Here is a 19,573-nt window from a genome sequence, read left to right as displayed (position 1 = left end):
AAATATAGACCTGATTATATGACTGTCTGAGTGGCTTATCATTACAATTCTGCCCAGTAATCACAAGCACTTCAGCTTGCGTAAGGAAATTATACTTTAATTTGCAAATATAAAATAATAGCCAAAAACTTGCTTGACAACGGACAGTCAAACAAAACGCCATTTTGCAAAAACAGCACAACTCTTAACAAATAAGCTAATACGCAACGTAATGACGTTACAATGGTAACGACGACTAAGCGCTAACAGCAAACATGTAACTTTAACTGTTGTTTTCCAGTGCCAACATGGCCGCTGCCATTTGTGTCACTTTTCTTATGACAAACCAAAACGTTCAACTTGACAAATCCACACACAAACGCAGTTTTTTTATCATGTCTTCCAGCACTCAGCCACAGATACATCGTAGACCTGGGAAATCTGCCTCCTGTTATCTTTACAGTATAATTCAGCTGAAAAGTCACACACTATTTACATTAAGATATATTTAAAAATGATAACTTAGCTCACACATTCCACAAATTTCCCCACACTAGTCCTGCATCTCAGTGATGAGAATCTTATCATCCTCAAGGTCTCACTGAAGCCTGGCCTCTACCCAGAGTCTGGAAGGAGGGGGGGGGGCAACTTGGCAGACAAGGCCTGCAGTATGTTTGGCAGTGTTTTTCCAGGCCTTTTGTACACAGAATGATTAAAAAAGAGCTAGTGTGGGTATTTGCCTCCAGAGTAGCTATGCATGAAATGAAGGCTACCTGACAACAATGAGATGAGAGCCACAGAATCCACGCAGATAAGGTGCATATATGATTAAAAAAAACATGAACCACTAATAATAACACGTGATGGTGCAATGTATAGATAAATACGTGACATGTTTACTAAAGAAAATAATCAATACGAAAATATAAACACTTACCGGCCACCGGAGTTAGAAGAAGAGCCACGCAAAAGCCGAATTTTGCCAAGGAGTGCATCGTTGTGGCTCGCCCGGCGACCATAGTCGAAAACACCGACTTTTGTCACTTGAAGCTAATCCACACTTGATTGGACTTTTTGGTTGTTTTCCTTTGGCAATTATCACGTAAAAGTCTTCTTCTCCTGTCGTTACGTCAGCTCAAATCAGTCAAACAGCTCTTTCGGGCGTACGCATATTGATACACGCAAAAAAAACAACAACAAAAAACAATCGTTATTTAAGTGTAGTTTTTGAAGGAGTAAACGATAAAAAATATAAGGTATTTGAGCCCTGCGTAAACTCTACCGGTAGGCTAAGCGGTCAGCTTGTTTGACGAAAACAAGCCATGTCTACGAGCTAGCATACTAGCCTATAAGCGTCTGTCTGGAGCTACAAAAAACTTAGCTAAAGACGGGAATAATGTCGCTGAAAACGACGAATTCCCCGTTTAAATCCCCTCATCCGTAGACCATTCTCGGGTGCACGCCTAAATTATTTCGCCCACCCGCGTCTGCTTTTCAGACAGGACGTTCCCATGTAATTACACGTTAGCCAATTAGCTCGGCTAGGCGGCTAAATGCTATGGAGGCTAGTTAGCTAATGGCTAGCAAGTTATTTCACTGCGTCCTAGCTCACTTGTCGGTCTTCTCGTGAGCGATTTGTTTACGGTAAAAATGGCACGCAGCCACTTTTCCACACGCTAAAAAATACTACTGAAGCGGTAGCACGCGGTGGAGTGGGAGACTTATATCTCCGGTAGAGATCTCTCCCCCCGCGGCGGTCGACTGCGCTGGTCCCAGACTCTTTGGAGCTCCGTTAGGCAGACAAACAGACAGGCTGGGCTGATGGGAACGCCTCATTTGTTGGCTTGTCTGGACCGCTCGTCTCCGGTATCATGTTGCTGTGGGTTGGCGTCGGGAGGGCGGAGGAGTACAGTACGGTGGAGTCAGCGGGGGGTACAGCAGCGCCACTGTGCCGCAGACTGTGAGCACGACACCCTGGCAACATGGGTTGCGTTCGTGTTGCCTCGTAAAACTCAAACACGTTCAAAATACGCTTGGTGCGTTAAAGGCCCCTGATATAACACCGGAATAAAAACGTAACTGCAGAACATCCTTGGGATGTTTAAATAATAGACTTTACTTAGCATTGCGTTTGAAAAGTGCAAAACATTGACACCAAACGAGACAAATATATTACATTTTACAGCAATTTTATGGCTAAAGACGTGATATTTTCATAAGCTTGTTAATGTTAGAATAGGAAATATGGAATATGGAAAAAATAAAAGCATGTAAAGTATTCATGTCAGATTCGGTCTATATGCTTTTTTTCTTCTTCAATGTTTATATATATATGTATATATATATATATATATATATATATATATATATATATATATATATATATATATATATATATGCTAATACAATATGTAGAATATGACTTTTGTCTCTTAATATTTTGACTCAGAAAATTACAACATATTTTTTTCATTTCTGCTGTTGTATTTTTGTTTAAAAATGTCTTTTCTTTCTTTTGGTAAATTTTCTCATTTCCCATTTAACATTGTGACACTTTATTAATTGTTTTATTTCTCATAATATTAGGACTTTAAAAAGGGTTTTTTCTTTTCAATGCTAAAATTAAACTATTAAATTAAATTAATTAAACTAAATTAAATTTAACTAAAATTACATTGTTTTTACTCTTAAAATAACAACGTTATTCTAGTAAAATTTGATTTTTCCCTGTTATATATTATATTATATGAGTTTTTTTCTTAATATTTTGATTATTTATTTTTGTAAAATTATTGCTGATTTTTTTTCATTTTTGCTGTTTTTTTTTTAAATTATATTTTTAGAATGTGCAGCTGACCAATAAAAAAACAAAGTAAACGTAATGTCCGGAACATTCCACTAGGTGGCGATGTAGGCTTGTGCCAGAACGACATGTTGCGGTCATGTGCTGTAAACACAAAAAAAAAATTAAAAAATTAAAAAATCCTTAACAGTGATGCGCGTTTTATAAATCGGACTACAGCTTATAAAAATAGGTGTAATTTAACCCCTCATCATGTCACGGAACATGATAGGAGGGTTCTTTTGGAGCCGGGTTCTGAATCGACACTGCTCATTGTGGATGTGCTGACATAAATCCCACCTGACAGCTGAAGACAAGCTCATTCTCTTTTTGGACAAACAGTATGGCTTTACCTGAGGCGAGGAAGTTCACCCGGGGTCTCAATAAACCAGGAACTGCTGCTGAGCTGAGGCAAAGTGTTTCCGAGGCTGTGAAGACGTCTGCGATGGTGGTAAGTGGGCGAAAGAAAGCTCATCCATGCACACTAACTACTTCATACTTAACATTTCAGCCTTTTTTCCTACCCGAAGGGGTCGGAACAAAATGCTAAATATGCAACTACTTTTTAAGGAACGCATGAATGAACATTAGCTCATCTTGAGGAGTAAGTTTGAATCCAAAGAAGGATTGTGGAGATGAATCTAACAGTTACTTTTATGGCAAATGTTGAACCAAAAATCAACGTCAACTCATATTGTTACAACTCTAAATAAGAGGTTGTTGCCAGGTAACTGAAACATACGAGCGTGCTCTGAAGGGCACACGGACACACTTGAATTCCCTCCCCACCTCCAAAGTGTACGTTACCCGTTTAGAGTAACAACGAAACCGGAGCCTATTCGAGCTGACATCGGACAATACTGAGTTAAAAAGTCAATATGGCCGCCTCATTAGGATTTTGGGTCAAATCAAATCCAGACTACCGATAAGTAAAAACTGGGCCACGAGCCCATCGCAGTAGTCACATCCATCTTTGGCAATGATGCCAGTAATGATGTCGGGGATTTAATAATGCATAAGACGGCGGTAGGTGTTCACTATTTTTAAACCTTCTCTTCTCTGTCGCTGGGTGTCAACGATACGATAACCACCCGATGTTCCATCAATTATGCATAAACAAACTCAGCGATCGCATTACACATGTTGTTTCATGCTGACATTGAAATTATATATGATACTCTTGGTTTGTTTTTTAAAGTAATATACAACATTGCAAGTACGTTATTTTTATTTTTAAAGATACCCCTTTGTTGCCCCCGTCAACGGGCCTTGACTGTACGGACATCCTATTCAGTCATTTACCGCTTGTCTGATTGTGACAAATATATTACATTTTACAGCAATTTTATGACTAAATACATATTATATTTTCATAAGCTTGTTAATGTCAGAATAGGGGTGTCCAAAATATGGAAAAATAAAATCATGCATAGGTCACTTTGACATTTTGTAAAAGAACACATGTAAATACAGTATGTTACAAAATATATATAAAAAAATATATAATATAATATAATATTTGACATTTTGTAAAAGAACACATGTAAATACAGTATGTTACAAAATATATAAAAAAATATATAATATAATATAATATAATATTTGACATTTTGTAAAAGAACACATGTAAATACAGTATGTTACAAAATATATAAAAAATATATAATATAATATAAATATATAATATTTGACATTTTGTAAAAGAACACATGTAAATACAGTATGTTACAAAATATAAAAAATATAATATAATATAAATATATAATATAATATAATATTTGACCTTTTGTAAAACAACACATGTAAATACAGTATGTTACAAAATATAAAATATATAATATAATATAAATATATAATATAATATAAATATATAATATAATATATTAAAATAATATAAAAAAATATCAGTATTCATGTCAGATTCCGTCTACATGCTTTTTTCCTTCAATATTTGCTGTTGTTGTTTTAATTCTAAATATTTATTCTTCATAATCTCTGTAAATATTTATATATATATATATATATATATATATATGCTAATACAGTATGTAGAATATGACTTTTGTCTCTTAACATTTTGACTCAGAAAATTACAACACATGTTTTTTATTTCTGCTGTGGTATTTTTGTTTAAAAATTCCAACTTTCTTTTGGTAAATATTCCTCTCATAAATATGACTTTATTCCCATAACATTGTGACACTTTATTCATTGTTTTGTTTCTCATAATATTATGACTTTAAAAAGGATTTTTCTCTTCTCCTTGACTTTTTCTTCAATCCCTATTATGCTCATTTTTCTGCTCTTTTTATTGACTTGTGGATTTCTATAGAGTAGCTACACACAATAACCAACACTTTCTAGTTCTTCCAGAATCTACACCTATTCAGGTGCACCTATTTAGGACTATAGTCCCATAATATTTTGACTTTATTCTTATGATATGACAGAATTTTCCCCAACATTATTTTCCAAAAATTACAACTTTATTCAGTTTTTTTGTTCTATAATAATTTAATGGCTTTAAAATAAGAGCATGGCATTATTTTTCCTCATAATATTACAAGTTTATTTGCATAAAAATTTGCGTAAAAACTTCCAATCTGGAAGTAGAGACTGGACAGTCCGAAGTTACTCAAGATGTTACTACAAGACATCTCTCAATGTTAAGTAGCTGTATTATTTTAGCATTAGGTTTTCTACAGCATCAGTCACGTATAATGTGGTCGTTACCCATTTTTTTAGTGACAATAGTAGTGTTTAAAACTCGGATAGAGCCACTGATTGTGGTAGGAAATGGCTGTTAGCAACTCCAGACTCAATGAGCTTGTAATTTGCACAGTTTCCTGTATGCACACTCTATAATGCTACATAGACAACCGCTTTTGTTCTATTGCTTACACAAAATAAACAGTTTGGACATCCCCACGAAGGTCGCGGGGGTGCTGGAGCCTATCCCAGCTGTCTTCGGGCGAGAGGCGGGGTCCATCCTGGACTGGTGGCCTGCCAATCACAGGGCACATATAGACAAACAACCATTCACACTCACATTCATACCTATGGACAATTTGGAGTCGCTAATTAACCTAGCATGTTTTTGGAATGTGGAAACCGGAGTACCCGGAGAAAACCCACGCATGCACGGGGAGAACATGTAAACTCCACATGGAGGATGGAATCAAACTCGGGTCTCCTAGCTGTGTGCCCGGCGTGCTAACCACTCATCCTCCCTGCAGCCCAGTGACAAAACAGTCCGATGTTAAATGCAGTTGACAGATTCAAATATTTTTATTTTGATGGTAAGGAATCAGGAATTCCAACCACTTCTGCCTGATGTTTTCCTTCTTAGGAATTGTAAACAAATGAAGTTTTCCCTTACACCAACAGAAACACTTCCTGGGAGACATTGCTAACACCCTAAAGCAGGGGTCTCAAACTCAATTTACCCGGGGGCCACTGGTTGAGGCTCGGTCGGTCGCATCAGGTTTAAAAAAAACAAACAAAAACATATTTATTAAAAACAGAAAAAAATAAATTAAAAACTGTCTTCAATGATTTTGCTTCTGCTATACCCTACACTTTTTCAGTGTTTTGGTTCCGGTTTTCCACGAGAAAAGCTCTGATAAAACATTCCACTTTTCTCAAATATCTTAATTTGTATTTACTTCACAAAATAAGATGAAAAAATAAAGAAAATAAATCAATTAGTAATACATAAATAAACTAATAATAAAACAGCAAATAATAAAAACTAATAAACCACATATAGTGGGTGGGTAGAGAAATTATTTTAACCTTAACCTTTAACATGAACATTAATGAAACTTAACCCTTTTACCCAATTAGCAAGTTAGCATCGCTACATCTGAAAAAATCGCATCAATTGTGTCCGGTGTGCACAAAGCTATCATTTCTTTATGATATCAAAACTCACGCGGGTCGCACTAACATTAAACTTTCATATCAAGATGGGAGGGGGCCTCAAAAAAGCATCCCATGGACCACATTTGGCCCGCGGGCCGCAAGTTTGAGAACTTGCCTTAAAGCTAGTTTTAAGGGAGGGCGGAGACCGTACCTGGCTTACACCACACGCCCATATAAGGAAGCTCGGCATTCTGTGACATCACAAAGCGCCATCACAAACACCCTCTGAAACCGCAGAGTGTTCAGAGCCATCCAAAAACATTGGAGTGTGGCAAACCTGCAAAAAACAATACAGTAGCATATAGAGTACAAATTACTGTGAACAATAATAAGCCTAATTTGCATTTTGGAAGAAGGGAGTCTCTGAAACAAGGGACCGTGATTATGCACACAAAACAGGAAGTGCATTTTCATGCAAAAAGAGACACGTGCATTGTTAAACAACAAATACTTACGAGTATAATTTAGTATATTCTGTTCAAGCGCCACCCTGCAGGATTCAATGTCAGACAGCAAGTATCACATAGAAGCCCCATCCCCGAATAAATATTTTTTATTTTAGTACATTCTCTCTCTTAATAAATGACCCTGCAAGATACATATATTTTATATGTATCTAAAAGGACCTTCCAGTGACCCGGTTCCTAGTTACTGCTTGTGGGAAGTTTTGGGAGCATCCATGTATATTTGCACACAATCCCACAGGGCCCTGATGTTGCCTTCCCCTAAGCCGGTCACCCCTCTGCGCTCAATCAGCTCAAAGAAGAAGGTGTCCTCCTCAAAGAGGGGCTTGGTAAACACCTGGAGGATGTATCTGAGAAGAAGGAGACACGTTATGGAGAACGTAGGAGAAAGTGTTTAGGCTCACAATAAACAAAATAAAGCAGGTAATCACTTTCTGTCCTCGTCTGGGTCCATATCCAGAAGAATGCCGAACTTGTTCATCTTCTCGGGGTCGTATCCTGCATCCATAATCTCCTTCAGTTTTTCCCTCTGCCATGCCATAGGGGACAAATTGAAAAAAAAAAGACAATTTGTGGTTTGGGTGAAGACATTCATTCATTTTCTACTGCTTTTTACTGCCTTTTCCTGTATGCACACTCTATAATGCTACATAGACAACCACTTTTGTTCCATTGATTACACAAAATAAACAGTTAGGACATCCTCACGAGGGTCGCGGGGGGTGCCGGAGCCTATCCCAGCTGTCTTCGGGCGAGAGGCGGGGTACAAAAAGGTAAAAAAAATTAGGTAAAAAAAAACATACATAAGTCGCACTGGAGTATAAGTCACATTTTTTGCGAGTAATTTATTTTGCAAACTACCGTATTTTCTGGACTATAAGTCGCTCCAGAGTATAAGTCGCACAAGGCCAAAAAAGCATAATTAGGTAGAAAAAAACATACATAAGTCGCAATTGAGTATAAGTCGCATTTTTTGCGAGTAATTTATTTTACAAACTACCGTATTTTCTGGGCTATAAGTCGCTCCAGAGTATAAGTCGCACAAGGCCAAAAATGCATAATTAGGTAAAAAAAAACATACATAAGTCGCTCTGGAGTATAAGTCGCATTATTTGCGGGTAATTTATTTTGCAAACTACCGTATTTTCTGGACTATAAGTCGCTCCAGAGTATACGTCGCACAAGGCCAAAAATGCATAATTAGGTAAAAAAAACAAACATACATAAGTCACACTGGAGTATAAGTCGCATTTTTTGCGGGTCATTTATTTTACAAACTACCGTATTTTGTGGACTATAAGTCGCTCCAGAGTATAAGTCGCACAAGGCCAAAAATGCATAATTAGGTAAAAAGAAACATACATAAGTTGCACTGGATTATAAGTGGCATTTTTTGTGGGTAATTTATTTTACAAACTACCATATTTTCTGGGCTATAAGTCGCTTCAGAGTATAAGTCGCACAAGGCCAAAAATGCATAATTAGGTAAAAATAAAAAACATACATAAGTCGCACTGGAGTATAAGTCGCATTTTTTGCAGGTAATTTATTTTGCAAACTACCGTATTTTCTGGACTATAAGTCGCTCCAGAGTATAAGTCGCACAAGGCCAAAAATGCATAATTAGGTAAAAAAAAACATACATAAGTCGCTCTGGAGTATAAGTCGCATTTTTTGCGGGTAATTTATTTTGCAAACTACCGTATTTTCTGGACTATAAGTCGCTCCAGAGTATACGTCGCACAAGGCCAAAAATGCATAATTAGGTAAAAAAAACAAACATACATAAGTCACACTGGAGTATAAGTCGCATTTTTTGCGGGTCATTTATTTTACAAACTACCGTATTTTGTGGACTATAAGTCGCTCCAGAGTATAAGTCGCACAAGGCCAAAAATGCATAATTAGGTAAAAAGAAACATACATAAGTTGCACTGGATTATAAGTGGCATTTTTTGTGGGTAATTTATTTTACAAACTACCATATTTTCTGGGCTATAAGTCGCTTCAGAGTATAAGTCGCACAAGGCCAAAAATGCATAATTAGGTAAAAATAAAAAACATACATAAGTCGCACTGGAGTATAAGTCGCATTTTTTGCAGGTAATTTATTTTGCAAACTACCGTATTTTCTGGACTATAAGTCGCTCCAGAGTATAAGTCGCACAAGGCCAAAAATGCATAATTAGGTAGAAAAAAACATACATAAGTCGCAATGGAGTATAAGTGGCATTTTTTGTGGGTAATTTATTTTACAAACTACCATATTTTCTGGGCTATAAGTCGCTTCAGAGTATAAGTCGCACAAGGCCAAAAATGCATAATTAGGTAAAAAAAAACATACGTAATTCGCACTGGAGTATAAGTGGCATTTTTTGCGGGTAATTTAGTTTGCAAACTAACGTATTTTCTGGACTATAAGTCGCTTCAGAGTATAAGTCGCACAAGGCCAAAAATGCATAATTAGGTAGAAAAAAACATACATAAGTTGCACTGGAATATAAGTCGTATTTTTTGCGGGTAATTTATTTTACAAACTACCATATTTTCTGGACTATAAGTCGCTCCAGAGTATAAGTCGCACAAGGCCAAAAATGCATAATTAGGTAAAAAAAAAAAACATACATAAGTCGCACTGGAGTATAAGTCGCATTTTTTGCGGGTAATTTATTTTACAAACTACCGTATTTTCTGGACTATAAGTCGCTTCAGAGTATAAGTCGCACAAGGCCAAAAATGCATAATTAGGTAGAAAAAAACATACATAAGTTGCACTGGAATATAAGTCGTATTTTTTGCGGGTAATTTATTTTACAAACTACCATATTTTCTGGACTATAAGTCGCTCCAGAGTATAAGTCGCACAAGGCCAAAAATGCATAATTAGGTAAAAAAAAACATACATAAGTCGCACTGGAGTATAAGTCGCATTTTTTGCGGGTAATTTAGTTTGCAAACTTAACATATTTTCTAGACTATAAGTCGCTGCAGAGTATAAGTCGCACAAGGCCAAAAATGCATCATTAGGTAGAAAAAAAACATACATAAGTCACACTGGAGTATAAGTGGCATTTTTTGGTATTATCTGGGAGTGCACGATAATTATCACGGAAATTATAACATTAACAATTATATAACAATTATAACATTGAAAATAGCTCATATAACTGCTCAAATGAGGCTACATTAAATGGAGCTATGGACGTTAACGACCTGAGCTCAGTTGTAAACAAATATTCACATTAAGATGAAGGACATTTCCAAAATGGGAAAAAAATTCCCATCAAGCACACAAAAAACAGCCACCTGAAAACAGCGTTTGTGTGCCCGAATACGGTGCACCTTGCACACGAGGTGGCCAACTCTGCCCTGTACTCTGGTTCTCATTTCACATAAGGATTGATAATGATGGGCACAATTCCCCCAAAAGTGCAATTCCGCTGTAATGTCCAATCACGTTTAAGAACAAACAATGAATGTTTGGATTACATTTCCGTGCCCTCACAACATCCTGAATGCTATGTCAACACACATTTCCGTGACAAAGTCTCGCTACACTGGTTTGTATTCATTAACAGACAAACTATTTAAAAGGTATTCATTGTATGCAACAAATGTGAAGTGCTGTGGATGCACAAAAGTTTGAAAAAAACTAAAAAAAAAACAAAAGTACTCGCAGAACATTTCTGACATATTGCTGTCATGGATGAATAGACGAACAACCATGAAATCGAAGTGAAACCAAGTGCTTTTCTCACAATTTTTATTTAAAATTTTTTTTATTGTATTTTTTATTTTTTATTTAATTTTTTTTATTTTTGTTTTATTATCTTCCTGCAGCTGTCTCCAAAATCCTGTACATTTTTTATTGTATTTTTTTATTGTAATTTTTATTGTATTTTTTATTTTTATTTTTATTTTTATTTTTATTTTTATTTTTATTTTTATTTTTATTTTTATTTTTATTTTTATTTTTATTTTTATTTTTATTTTTATTTTTATTTTTATTTTTATTTTTATTTTTATTTTTATTTTTATTTTTATTTTTATTTTTATTTTTATTTTATTATCTTCCTGCAGCTGTCTCCAAAATCCTGTACATTTTTTATTGTATTTTTTTAATTGTAATTTTTATTGTATTTTTTATTTTTATTTTTATTTTTATTTTTATTTTTATTTTTATTTTTATTTTTATTTTTATTTTTATTTTTATTTTTATTTTTATTTTTATTTTTATTTTTATTTTTATTTTTATTTTTATTTTTATTTTTATTTTTATTTTTATTATCTTCCTGCAGCTGTCTCCAAAATCCTGTACATTTTTTATTGTATTTTTTAAATTTTATTTTTAATTGTATTTTTATTTTTTATTTTTGTTTTATTATCTTCCTGCAGCTGTCTCCAAAATCCTGTACATTTTTTATTGTATTTTTTTAATTGTATTTTTCATTGTATTTTTTATTGTATTTTTATTTTTATTTTTATTTTTATTTTTATTTTTATTTTTATTTTTATTTTTATTTTTATTTTTATTTTTATTTTTATTTTTATTTTTATTTTTATTTTTATTTTTATTTTTATTTTTATTTTTATTTTATTATCTTCCTGCAGCTGTCTCCAAAATCCTGTCCATTTTTAATTGTATTTTTTTAATTGTATTTTTAATTGTATTTTTAATTTTTATTTTTTATTTTTGTTTTATTATCTTCCTGCAGCTGTCTCCAAAATCCTGTACATTGACAGAGCAAAACCATGCAATAAAAGTGACTTGATGAACAAAGAGTCATGCAGAAGAAGCCTTTTCCGCACACATGCCGCTCCAGGTATGCTAAAGCACATATGGAAAAGTCATACGGACAAGGAATACAGCGCTGTGGACTCATGAAACTAAATTATTTAGACATAACAAGGGACGCTATGCATGGTGGAAGAAGGACACAGATGCCCACAGTAACATTTGGTGGTGGTTCCATCATGCTATGGGGCTGTGTGGCCAGTGCAGGTACTGGACATCTTCTTTAAGTTGAAGCTGGCATGGATTCCAGTCAGTATCAGGAGATTCTTCCAACAGTGATGGAATTGCTCGAATTCTACTAAGGCATTCATGCAGAGGAACAAGTAGATCTAAATATCTCAGATCGAAATATTATTGTAAATCTGTGGTATGATTTAAAGCAGGGTGTCCATGTTTGGAAAACATCAAACCTGACTCAACTGGAGATGTTTTGGAAAGAACAATGGTCCAAAATACCTTCAACCAGAATCCAGGCCCTCATTGGGTGCTATAGGAAGCATTTACCGTATTTTCTGGAGTATAAGTCACTCCAGAGTATAAGTCGCACAAAGCCAAAAATGCATAATTAGGTAGAAAAAAACATACATAAGTCGCACTGGAGTATAAGTCGCACTTTTTGCGGGTAATTTATTTGACAAACTACCATATTTTGTGGATTATAAGTCGCTCCAGAGTATAAGTCGCACAAGGCCAAAAATGCATAATTAGGTAAAAAAAAAATCATACATAAGTCGCACTGGAGTATAAGTCGCATTTTTTGCGGGTAATTTATTTTCCAAACTACCGTATTTTCTAGACTATAAGTCGCTCCAGAGTATAAGTCGCACAAGGCCAAAAATGCATAATTAGGTAAAAAAAAAAAAACATACATAAGTCACACTGGAGTATAAGTCGCATTTTTTGCAGGTAATTTATTTTCCAAACTACTTGACCAAAACAGACATTACGTCCTCTTGGAAGGCAAGTTCTAACAATAAAAGAATAGAGAACAGGCTGAATAGGTGTAAGATATGCTAACACAATGGTTATTCAGCTACACAAAAAATAAACATGAACACAAAAGGTGTCCAGTCTTTATGGAACATAAACACTTTTTTCATTTATAAGTCGCTCTGGAGTATAAGTCGCAGGAACAGCCAACCTAGGAAAACAAGTGTGACTTATAGTCCGGAAAATACAGTATTTCTAATAAATATTGACGTATTGACGATTTTGTTTGTTGTTTATGCACTTGCCTACTATTGTTTCAATAATTATTACACACTTTCTGTAAATCCCTGTATCCCGGTACACCCTGGACTGGTGGCCAGCCAATCACAGGGCACATATAGACAAACAACCATTCACACTCACATTCATACCTATGGACAATTTGGAGTCGCTAATTAACCTAGCATGTTTTTGGAATGTGGGAGGAAACCGGAGTACCCGGAGAAAACCCACGCATGCACGGGGAGAACATGCAAACTCCACACAGAGATTGCCGAGGGTGGAATTGAACTCGGGTATCCTAGCTAACGCTAACCACTCATCCACCGTGCAGCCTATAATAAATATTAAATAACAATAAACCAAACATCACCACAACTTAAAATACCTGGCAGACATGTAAGCAAATAAGATTACAAAAGTGCTTGATTATCGTTTTATGAAACGCTGGCAGAGCTTTCACGGGTAAATAGTGGCGAAGGCATAAGACGAAGGCATGCATAAGAAATCCATAAGCATAAGAAATCAAGTTTTTTCTACAAAGGGCAGGTCCCTCATTGCTATCGTTTGTGTTCCCTTGACTGTTGTAGGGTTGACTGACTCGTCTTCGGCCGGGTTTCTTGGGTAAACTATCTGTATTATGTCGGGTGTTTTTGAGGTGTCCTTGAGGTGACCCGGTCTTCCTTATATGGGCATGCCCACTTGCAATGTTTACAACAAATGTGAGTCAAAACAAATTTTGTTTAGCTTTGGCAAGCAACAGGCAGAAGTAGTTGATGATTCCCGGCCTGCAAGCGAAAAATATGCTAATGCGCCAATAGCACTTTGGGGGGGGGACTGTTTTGCGAACATGGGACAATACAAAACTGGATTACCCTCCAAACTGTTGCTGAAGTCTGATACCTTTCCAACGTTACTTGGTCGTGTTGAAAAGTCAGAAGAGAAAGCTGTAAGCAACAGTTTCAGTGTCCTGTGTTTATTTTGTACCGTTATACAAAAGGGGCCCGGCAACTATCCAGAAGTCCTCGGGAGCGCTTGGGAGTGTGACCAATCACAGCAGAGTGGGCATGGCGGGAGGTGTAAATTACACACACCGTTTGGGCTGGAGGTAGGGAATCCAAGCAAAATTTGCAGGAAGAGGCGCAGAGACTGGAAGGTCTAAAAAGCTTTCTGTTTGGGTTATCGTGTCTAGAATCCAGAACTCAATACAAAGGCCCGAAAATAAATATAATAGGTCCTCTTTAATGATATTAACCTTATAAATCGGTGAAAATGTTGTTGAACGCCGACATCGATAAACCAATCAGAGCGCCCCCATTCTTATTTTGAAGGCCGGAAGCTTGCCTAGCCTAGCCATAGCCGTCCTAGCATCCTGAAACGCTGGTTTATTTATTTTTTGTTTTGACTTCATAGATTTTGACTGTTTAAAGGAAGTCCGACGTAACGCAAATGAAATCAATTTCAGGATCCGACAATAAACAAACGTTAAAAATTTGATGTTGTTGACATTGTCGTCGATGATATTTCAGTGTCACGTGCCTGTTGGTATATTACGCCATTACATCATTGATTCTCGACTAAGGATCGACCGATACATCGGCCGGCTGATATATCAAATATCGGCCCAAGCAAAATTGGCAATCGGCTAAGGGTGATGGGAAAAAATTGTCATCGGCCCCAAAAAAAACATATCGGTCGATCCCTATTCTCGACCCTCCAAGCAAAAAACTTGTTTGGTTCGATGCGCGTTGTATTAATGAGCTATCTTATACTGCAAGGATCGACCGATACATCGGCCGGCCGATATATCGGGCCGATATTTGCGTTTTTTCCTTGTATCGGTATCGGCCGCGTGGGTTCCCCGATGTATTTTTCCGCCGCATGATTTACAGTCAGGCAGCTGCCCCGGCGGCAAAGGAGCCCGCAACACACGTAGTCGCGGTACCCCACCCCCACTGTTGATATCGGCCCAAGCAAAATCGGCCATCGGCTAAGGGTGATGGAAAAAAATCGGCATCGGCCCCAAAAAAAACATATCGGTCGATCGCTATTCTCGAACCTCCAAGCGAAAAACTTGTTTGGTTTGACGCGCGTTGTATTAATGAGTTATCTTATAAAAGCTTGACTTTCTAACGCAAATTAAATCAATTTCAGGATCCGACAATAAACAAACGTTAAAAATTTTGTGCCATTACATCATTGATTCTCGACCCTCCAAGCGAAAAACTTGTTTGGTTTGACGCGCGTTGTATTAATGAGTTATCTTATAAAAGCTTGACTTTCTAACGCAAATGTAATCAATTTCAGGATCCGACAATAAACAAACGTTAAAAATTTTGCGCCATTACACAATGCGCCATTACATCATTGATTCTCGACCCTCCAAGCGAAAAACATGTTTGGTTCGACGTGCGTTGTATTAATGAGTTATCTTATAAAAGCTTAACTTACTAACGCAAATTAAATAAATTTCAGGATCCGACAATAAACAAACGGTAAAAAATTTGCGCCATTACATCATTGATTCTCGACCCTCCGAGCGAAAAACTTGTTTGGTTCGACGCACGTTGTATTAATGAGTTACCTTATAAAAGCTTGACTTTCTAACGCAAATTAAATCTATTTCAGGATCCGACAATAAACAAACGTTAAAAATTTTGCGCCATTACACAATGCGCCATTACATCCTTGATTCTCGACCCTCCAAGTGAAAAACTTGTTTGGTTCGACGCGCGTTGTATTAATGAGTTATCTTATAAAAGCTTGACTTTCTAACGCAAATTAAATCAATTTCAGGATCCGACAATAAACTAACGTTAAAAATTTTGCGCCATTACATCATTGATTCTCGACCCTCCAAGCGAAAAACTTGTTTGGTTCGACGCGCGTTGTATTAATGAGTTATCTTATAAAAGCTTGACTTTCTAACGCAAATTAAATCAATTTCAGGATCCGACAATAAACTAACGTTAAAAATTTTGCGCCATTACACAATGCGCCATTACATCGACCCTCCAAGCGAAAAACTTGTTTGGTTTGACGCGCGTTGTATTAATGAGTTACCTTATAAAAGCTTGACTTTCTAACGCAAATTAAATGAATTTCAGGATCCGACAATAAACAAACGTTGAAAATTTTGTGCCTGCTTGTATATTGCGCCATTACATCATTGATTCTCGACCCTCCGAGCGAAAAACTTGTTTGGTTCGACGCACGTTGTATTAATGAGCTATCTTATCAAAGCTTGACTTTCTAACGCAAATTAAATCAATTTCAGGATCCGACCAATACGTTAAAAATTTTGCGCCATTACATCATTGATTCTCGACCCTCCGAGCGAAAAACTTGTTTGGTTCGACGCACGTTGTATTAATGAGTTATCTTATAAAAGCTTGACTTTCTAACGCGAATTAAATCAATTTCAGGATCCGACCAATAAACAAACGTTAAAAATTGTGTGCCTGCTGGTATATTGCGCCATTACACAATGCGCCATTACATCATTGATTCTCGACCCTCCACGCGAAAAACTTGTTTGGTTCGACGCGCATTGTATTAATGAGTTATCTTATAAAAGCTTGACTTTCTAACGCAAATTAAATCTATTTCACGATCCGACAATAAACAAACGTTAAAAATTTTGCGCCATTACACAATGCGCCATTACATCATTGATTCTCGACCCTCCAAGCAAAAAACTTGTTTTTTTCGACGCACGTTGTATTAATGAGTTACCTGCGAGTAAATGAGCGCCCAGGGGACAGATTATTGGACCACACCCAGGCAGTTTCTGTTTTTTTTTTTACAGTTTTTTGTTCAAACCTGAGCATAGTAGGCAGCAGGCGGCGAGAAAAAAGGCACGCCGGCCTCCATCATTGTATGCGTTGTGGACAGGATGTCACTCGTTGTCAGCGCAATGTGCTGAATCCCTGCACCGCCGTGCTCCTCCAAGAAGACGTCTACCTGGTTGCGCCCTGAAATCAGACCCGGGTAATATCGTTGCTGAGAGTTGTTTCGACAACTACGTGTTGTTTGTGCCGTACCTTTATCAAGCAGTGATTCCGCGACAACAAACTTGAGCTCGTGTTTATCCTCGTAGGGAATGCCAAGACTCCTTTTGTTACATTTTGAGTACTCCATTGCGGCCAATCGGATTCCCTTCCCTCTGTGATGGATAACAAATCCATCGTCCATGTTGTCATTTCTACAAAAAAGCACAAACACATTAAGACACCCTGGGCAGGGAATCAAACATCTCAGTGTTAAGTTAGCGTCTTACCTATTAATAAAAAACCTCTGAAAGGTAAAAATCTTCTCGTACCACTTCATGGTCTCCTGACTGGTCCCAATGGGGCACGCAAGAGCGATGTGGTCCACATGTATGTCATCTCCAGAAGTGCCGTGGTCTTCGTCAACGACGACGTCAAAACCAGGCAAAAAGCCGCCATTGTACTTTGTCTTATCGATTAACGTGTGGCAGACATTCCCGAAAATCGATTTAACAATGGCGTAAATGACTTCACCGTACTGGTCGCGAACAGTAGTCGGAGGAACCAAGAAGGTGCAACCCAGGCGCTGCAGAGCATCAAATGACGCATGAACGTCGTCAACCTCAAAGCAAACGTTTCGCACGGTGTCCACCGGGTAGAGCGGACTGACGTCGTAGAGGCATCCCGTCGGCTGATCCCAGTTCAGTGTTTCTGTATCGACTTCTGGATTTCCATTCAAAGTGGAGACACTTTGGCGTCCTTCCCTCTCGTTCACAATAAAAACCGCAGACCCGGTTCTGAAGACTAACTGTCTGCTGCGGTCTGTCAGTCTAGTCGCGATTAATTGGAATTGAAATTTAGAGACAAAGTCGTTGGTGATTTTGTCCACATTGGAAACGTGGAGCGAAATGTGGTGCAGCCTTTCCAGGTAGGTCGCCATGTTTGTTATGACTTAGGGCGGGGATGGTGTCCTTTTATGAAGCACATGTTTGTTGACTTAAGTCATTTATTCTAATATCGGCGGTAATAATACTTGGTAATTAACCACCATGTTTTGTTTTTATGTGTTTTCATATTATTCTCACACTGTTGAACTTTTGTTTGAACCCCATTGCTGTTAAAACTATATACAGGCTAATCGCAATAATATCTTTGAAAAGTTAACTTATTTAGTTATATATTATTTTAGTTATATAATATATTTAGTGTATAAAATATATAGAGAGTTGATCAGATTGTCAATTGTGGCCAGTTGGTCCACTCCTCTTCAATGGTTGCGCAAAGTTGCTGGATATCAATGTGAACTGATCCTCGCTGTTATATACGTCGTATATATACCTGTGAGGTGGGATGGATTATGCTCACTATCAAACATTTAGACAGATTTTTTACAATATTTGAAATAAATTTTAATATTGTTTAACTGGAATGAATTTGAGATATTTGAGTCCATCTCGTGAAAAATGGGAGCAAAAACAAAAGTGTTTCGTTTATATAATTTTGGAGTATATTATATAGAACTCACTGCATACGACTTGAAAAATATTTCAAGAATGTATAGAATAAATTCTCATTATTTTTTTTTTTAGCTTACAGCTAACAAACATTAAATATGAAAAACTGTCAAAAAGTAGCCACAATATTTTAAACTACTCATTCACGTAATTGGCAAATATATAAGAAAATGAATCAATTAGTGGGACTGCACAGTAGTCAAGTGGTTAGCAAGCAGACCTCACAGCTATATGACCTGAGTTCAATTCCACACTCGGTCATCTCTGTGTGGGATTTGCATGTTCTCCCCGTGCATGCGTGGGTTTTCTCCGGAGCATGCAAACTCCACACAGAGATGGCCGAGGGTGGAATTGAACTCAGGTCACCTAGCTGTGAGGTCTGCGTGCTAACCATATATAGAGTATATATACGTAGAGTTGATCACATTGTCAATTGAGGCCTGTAGAATGTTGGTCCACTCTTCTTCAATGGTTGCGCAAAGTTGCTGGATATCAATGAGAACTGATCCACGCTCTTAGGGTTAGCAGATTTTTGAACAATATTTGAAATAATTTTTAATATTGTTTATCTGGAATGAATTCGAGATCTTTGAGTCCATCTCGTGAAAAATGGGAGCAAAAACAAAAGTGTTGCGTTTATATAATTTTGGAGTATATTTGATAGAATTCACTGCACACAACATAAAATATTTAAAGAATGTATAGAATATATTTTTTTTTTAGCTTACAGCTAACAAACCTTAAATATGAAAAACTGTCAAAAAGTAGTCACAATATTTTAAACTACTCAAATAACAAATAACAATATTAAATCAGGGCGAGAGGCGGAGTACACCCTGGACTGGTGGCCAGCCAAT

At 36.7% G+C, this 19,573-nt stretch overlaps 2 protein-coding genes across 2 annotated transcripts in view; both read right to left on the bottom strand.

Annotated features, from left to right (window-relative positions):
* The window catches only part of LOC131104622 (bone morphogenetic protein receptor type-2-like), a 44,488-nt gene extending 42,557 nt beyond the window's left edge, over positions 1–1,931 (bottom strand). The window contains exon 1 of the mRNA XM_058051987.1: positions 917–1,931. Coding sequence (XP_057907970.1) covers positions 917–998 — 82 coding nt within the window. The 5' untranslated portion in view covers positions 999–1,931. The remainder of the gene's footprint in view (positions 1–916) is intronic.
* A 4,671-nt stretch (positions 1,932–6,602) lies between these two features.
* LOC131104625 (4-hydroxyphenylpyruvate dioxygenase-like protein) lies at positions 6,603–18,142 on the bottom strand. Its single transcript, XM_058051991.1, has 5 exons — positions 17,493–18,142; positions 17,257–17,417; positions 17,036–17,187; positions 7,641–7,738; positions 6,603–7,559 (listed from the first exon to the last, which is right to left on the bottom strand). Exons 1-5 carry the CDS (start codon positions 18,140–18,142, stop codon positions 7,394–7,396), a joined length of 1,227 nt encoding a protein of 408 aa, XP_057907974.1. The 3' UTR covers positions 6,603–7,393.
* Between the last annotated feature and the right edge of the window lie 1,431 nt (positions 18,143–19,573).

This window comes from Doryrhamphus excisus, chromosome 16 (assembly GCF_030265055.1).
Source record: "Doryrhamphus excisus isolate RoL2022-K1 chromosome 16, RoL_Dexc_1.0, whole genome shotgun sequence".
NCBI classification, from domain to species: domain Eukaryota; kingdom Metazoa; phylum Chordata; class Actinopteri; order Syngnathiformes; family Syngnathidae; genus Doryrhamphus; species Doryrhamphus excisus.
Note: the sequence above shows the minus strand (reverse complement) of the source record. Positions and strands in the feature narration are given on the sequence as shown.

Coding starts and splice junctions, on each gene's coding strand:
- LOC131104625 (XM_058051991.1), bottom strand. CDS start 18,142: ATGGCGACCTACCTGGAAAGGCTGCACCACATTTCGCTCCACGTTTCC. Junction 17,188..17,256: donor GGAATCACTGCTTGATAAAG/GTACGGCACAAA, acceptor GTCTGATTTCAG/GGCGCAACCAGGTAGACGTC. Junction 7,560..7,640: donor GACCCAGACGAGGACAGAAA/GTGATTACCTGC, acceptor CCTTCTTCTCAG/ATACATCCTCCAGGTGTTTA.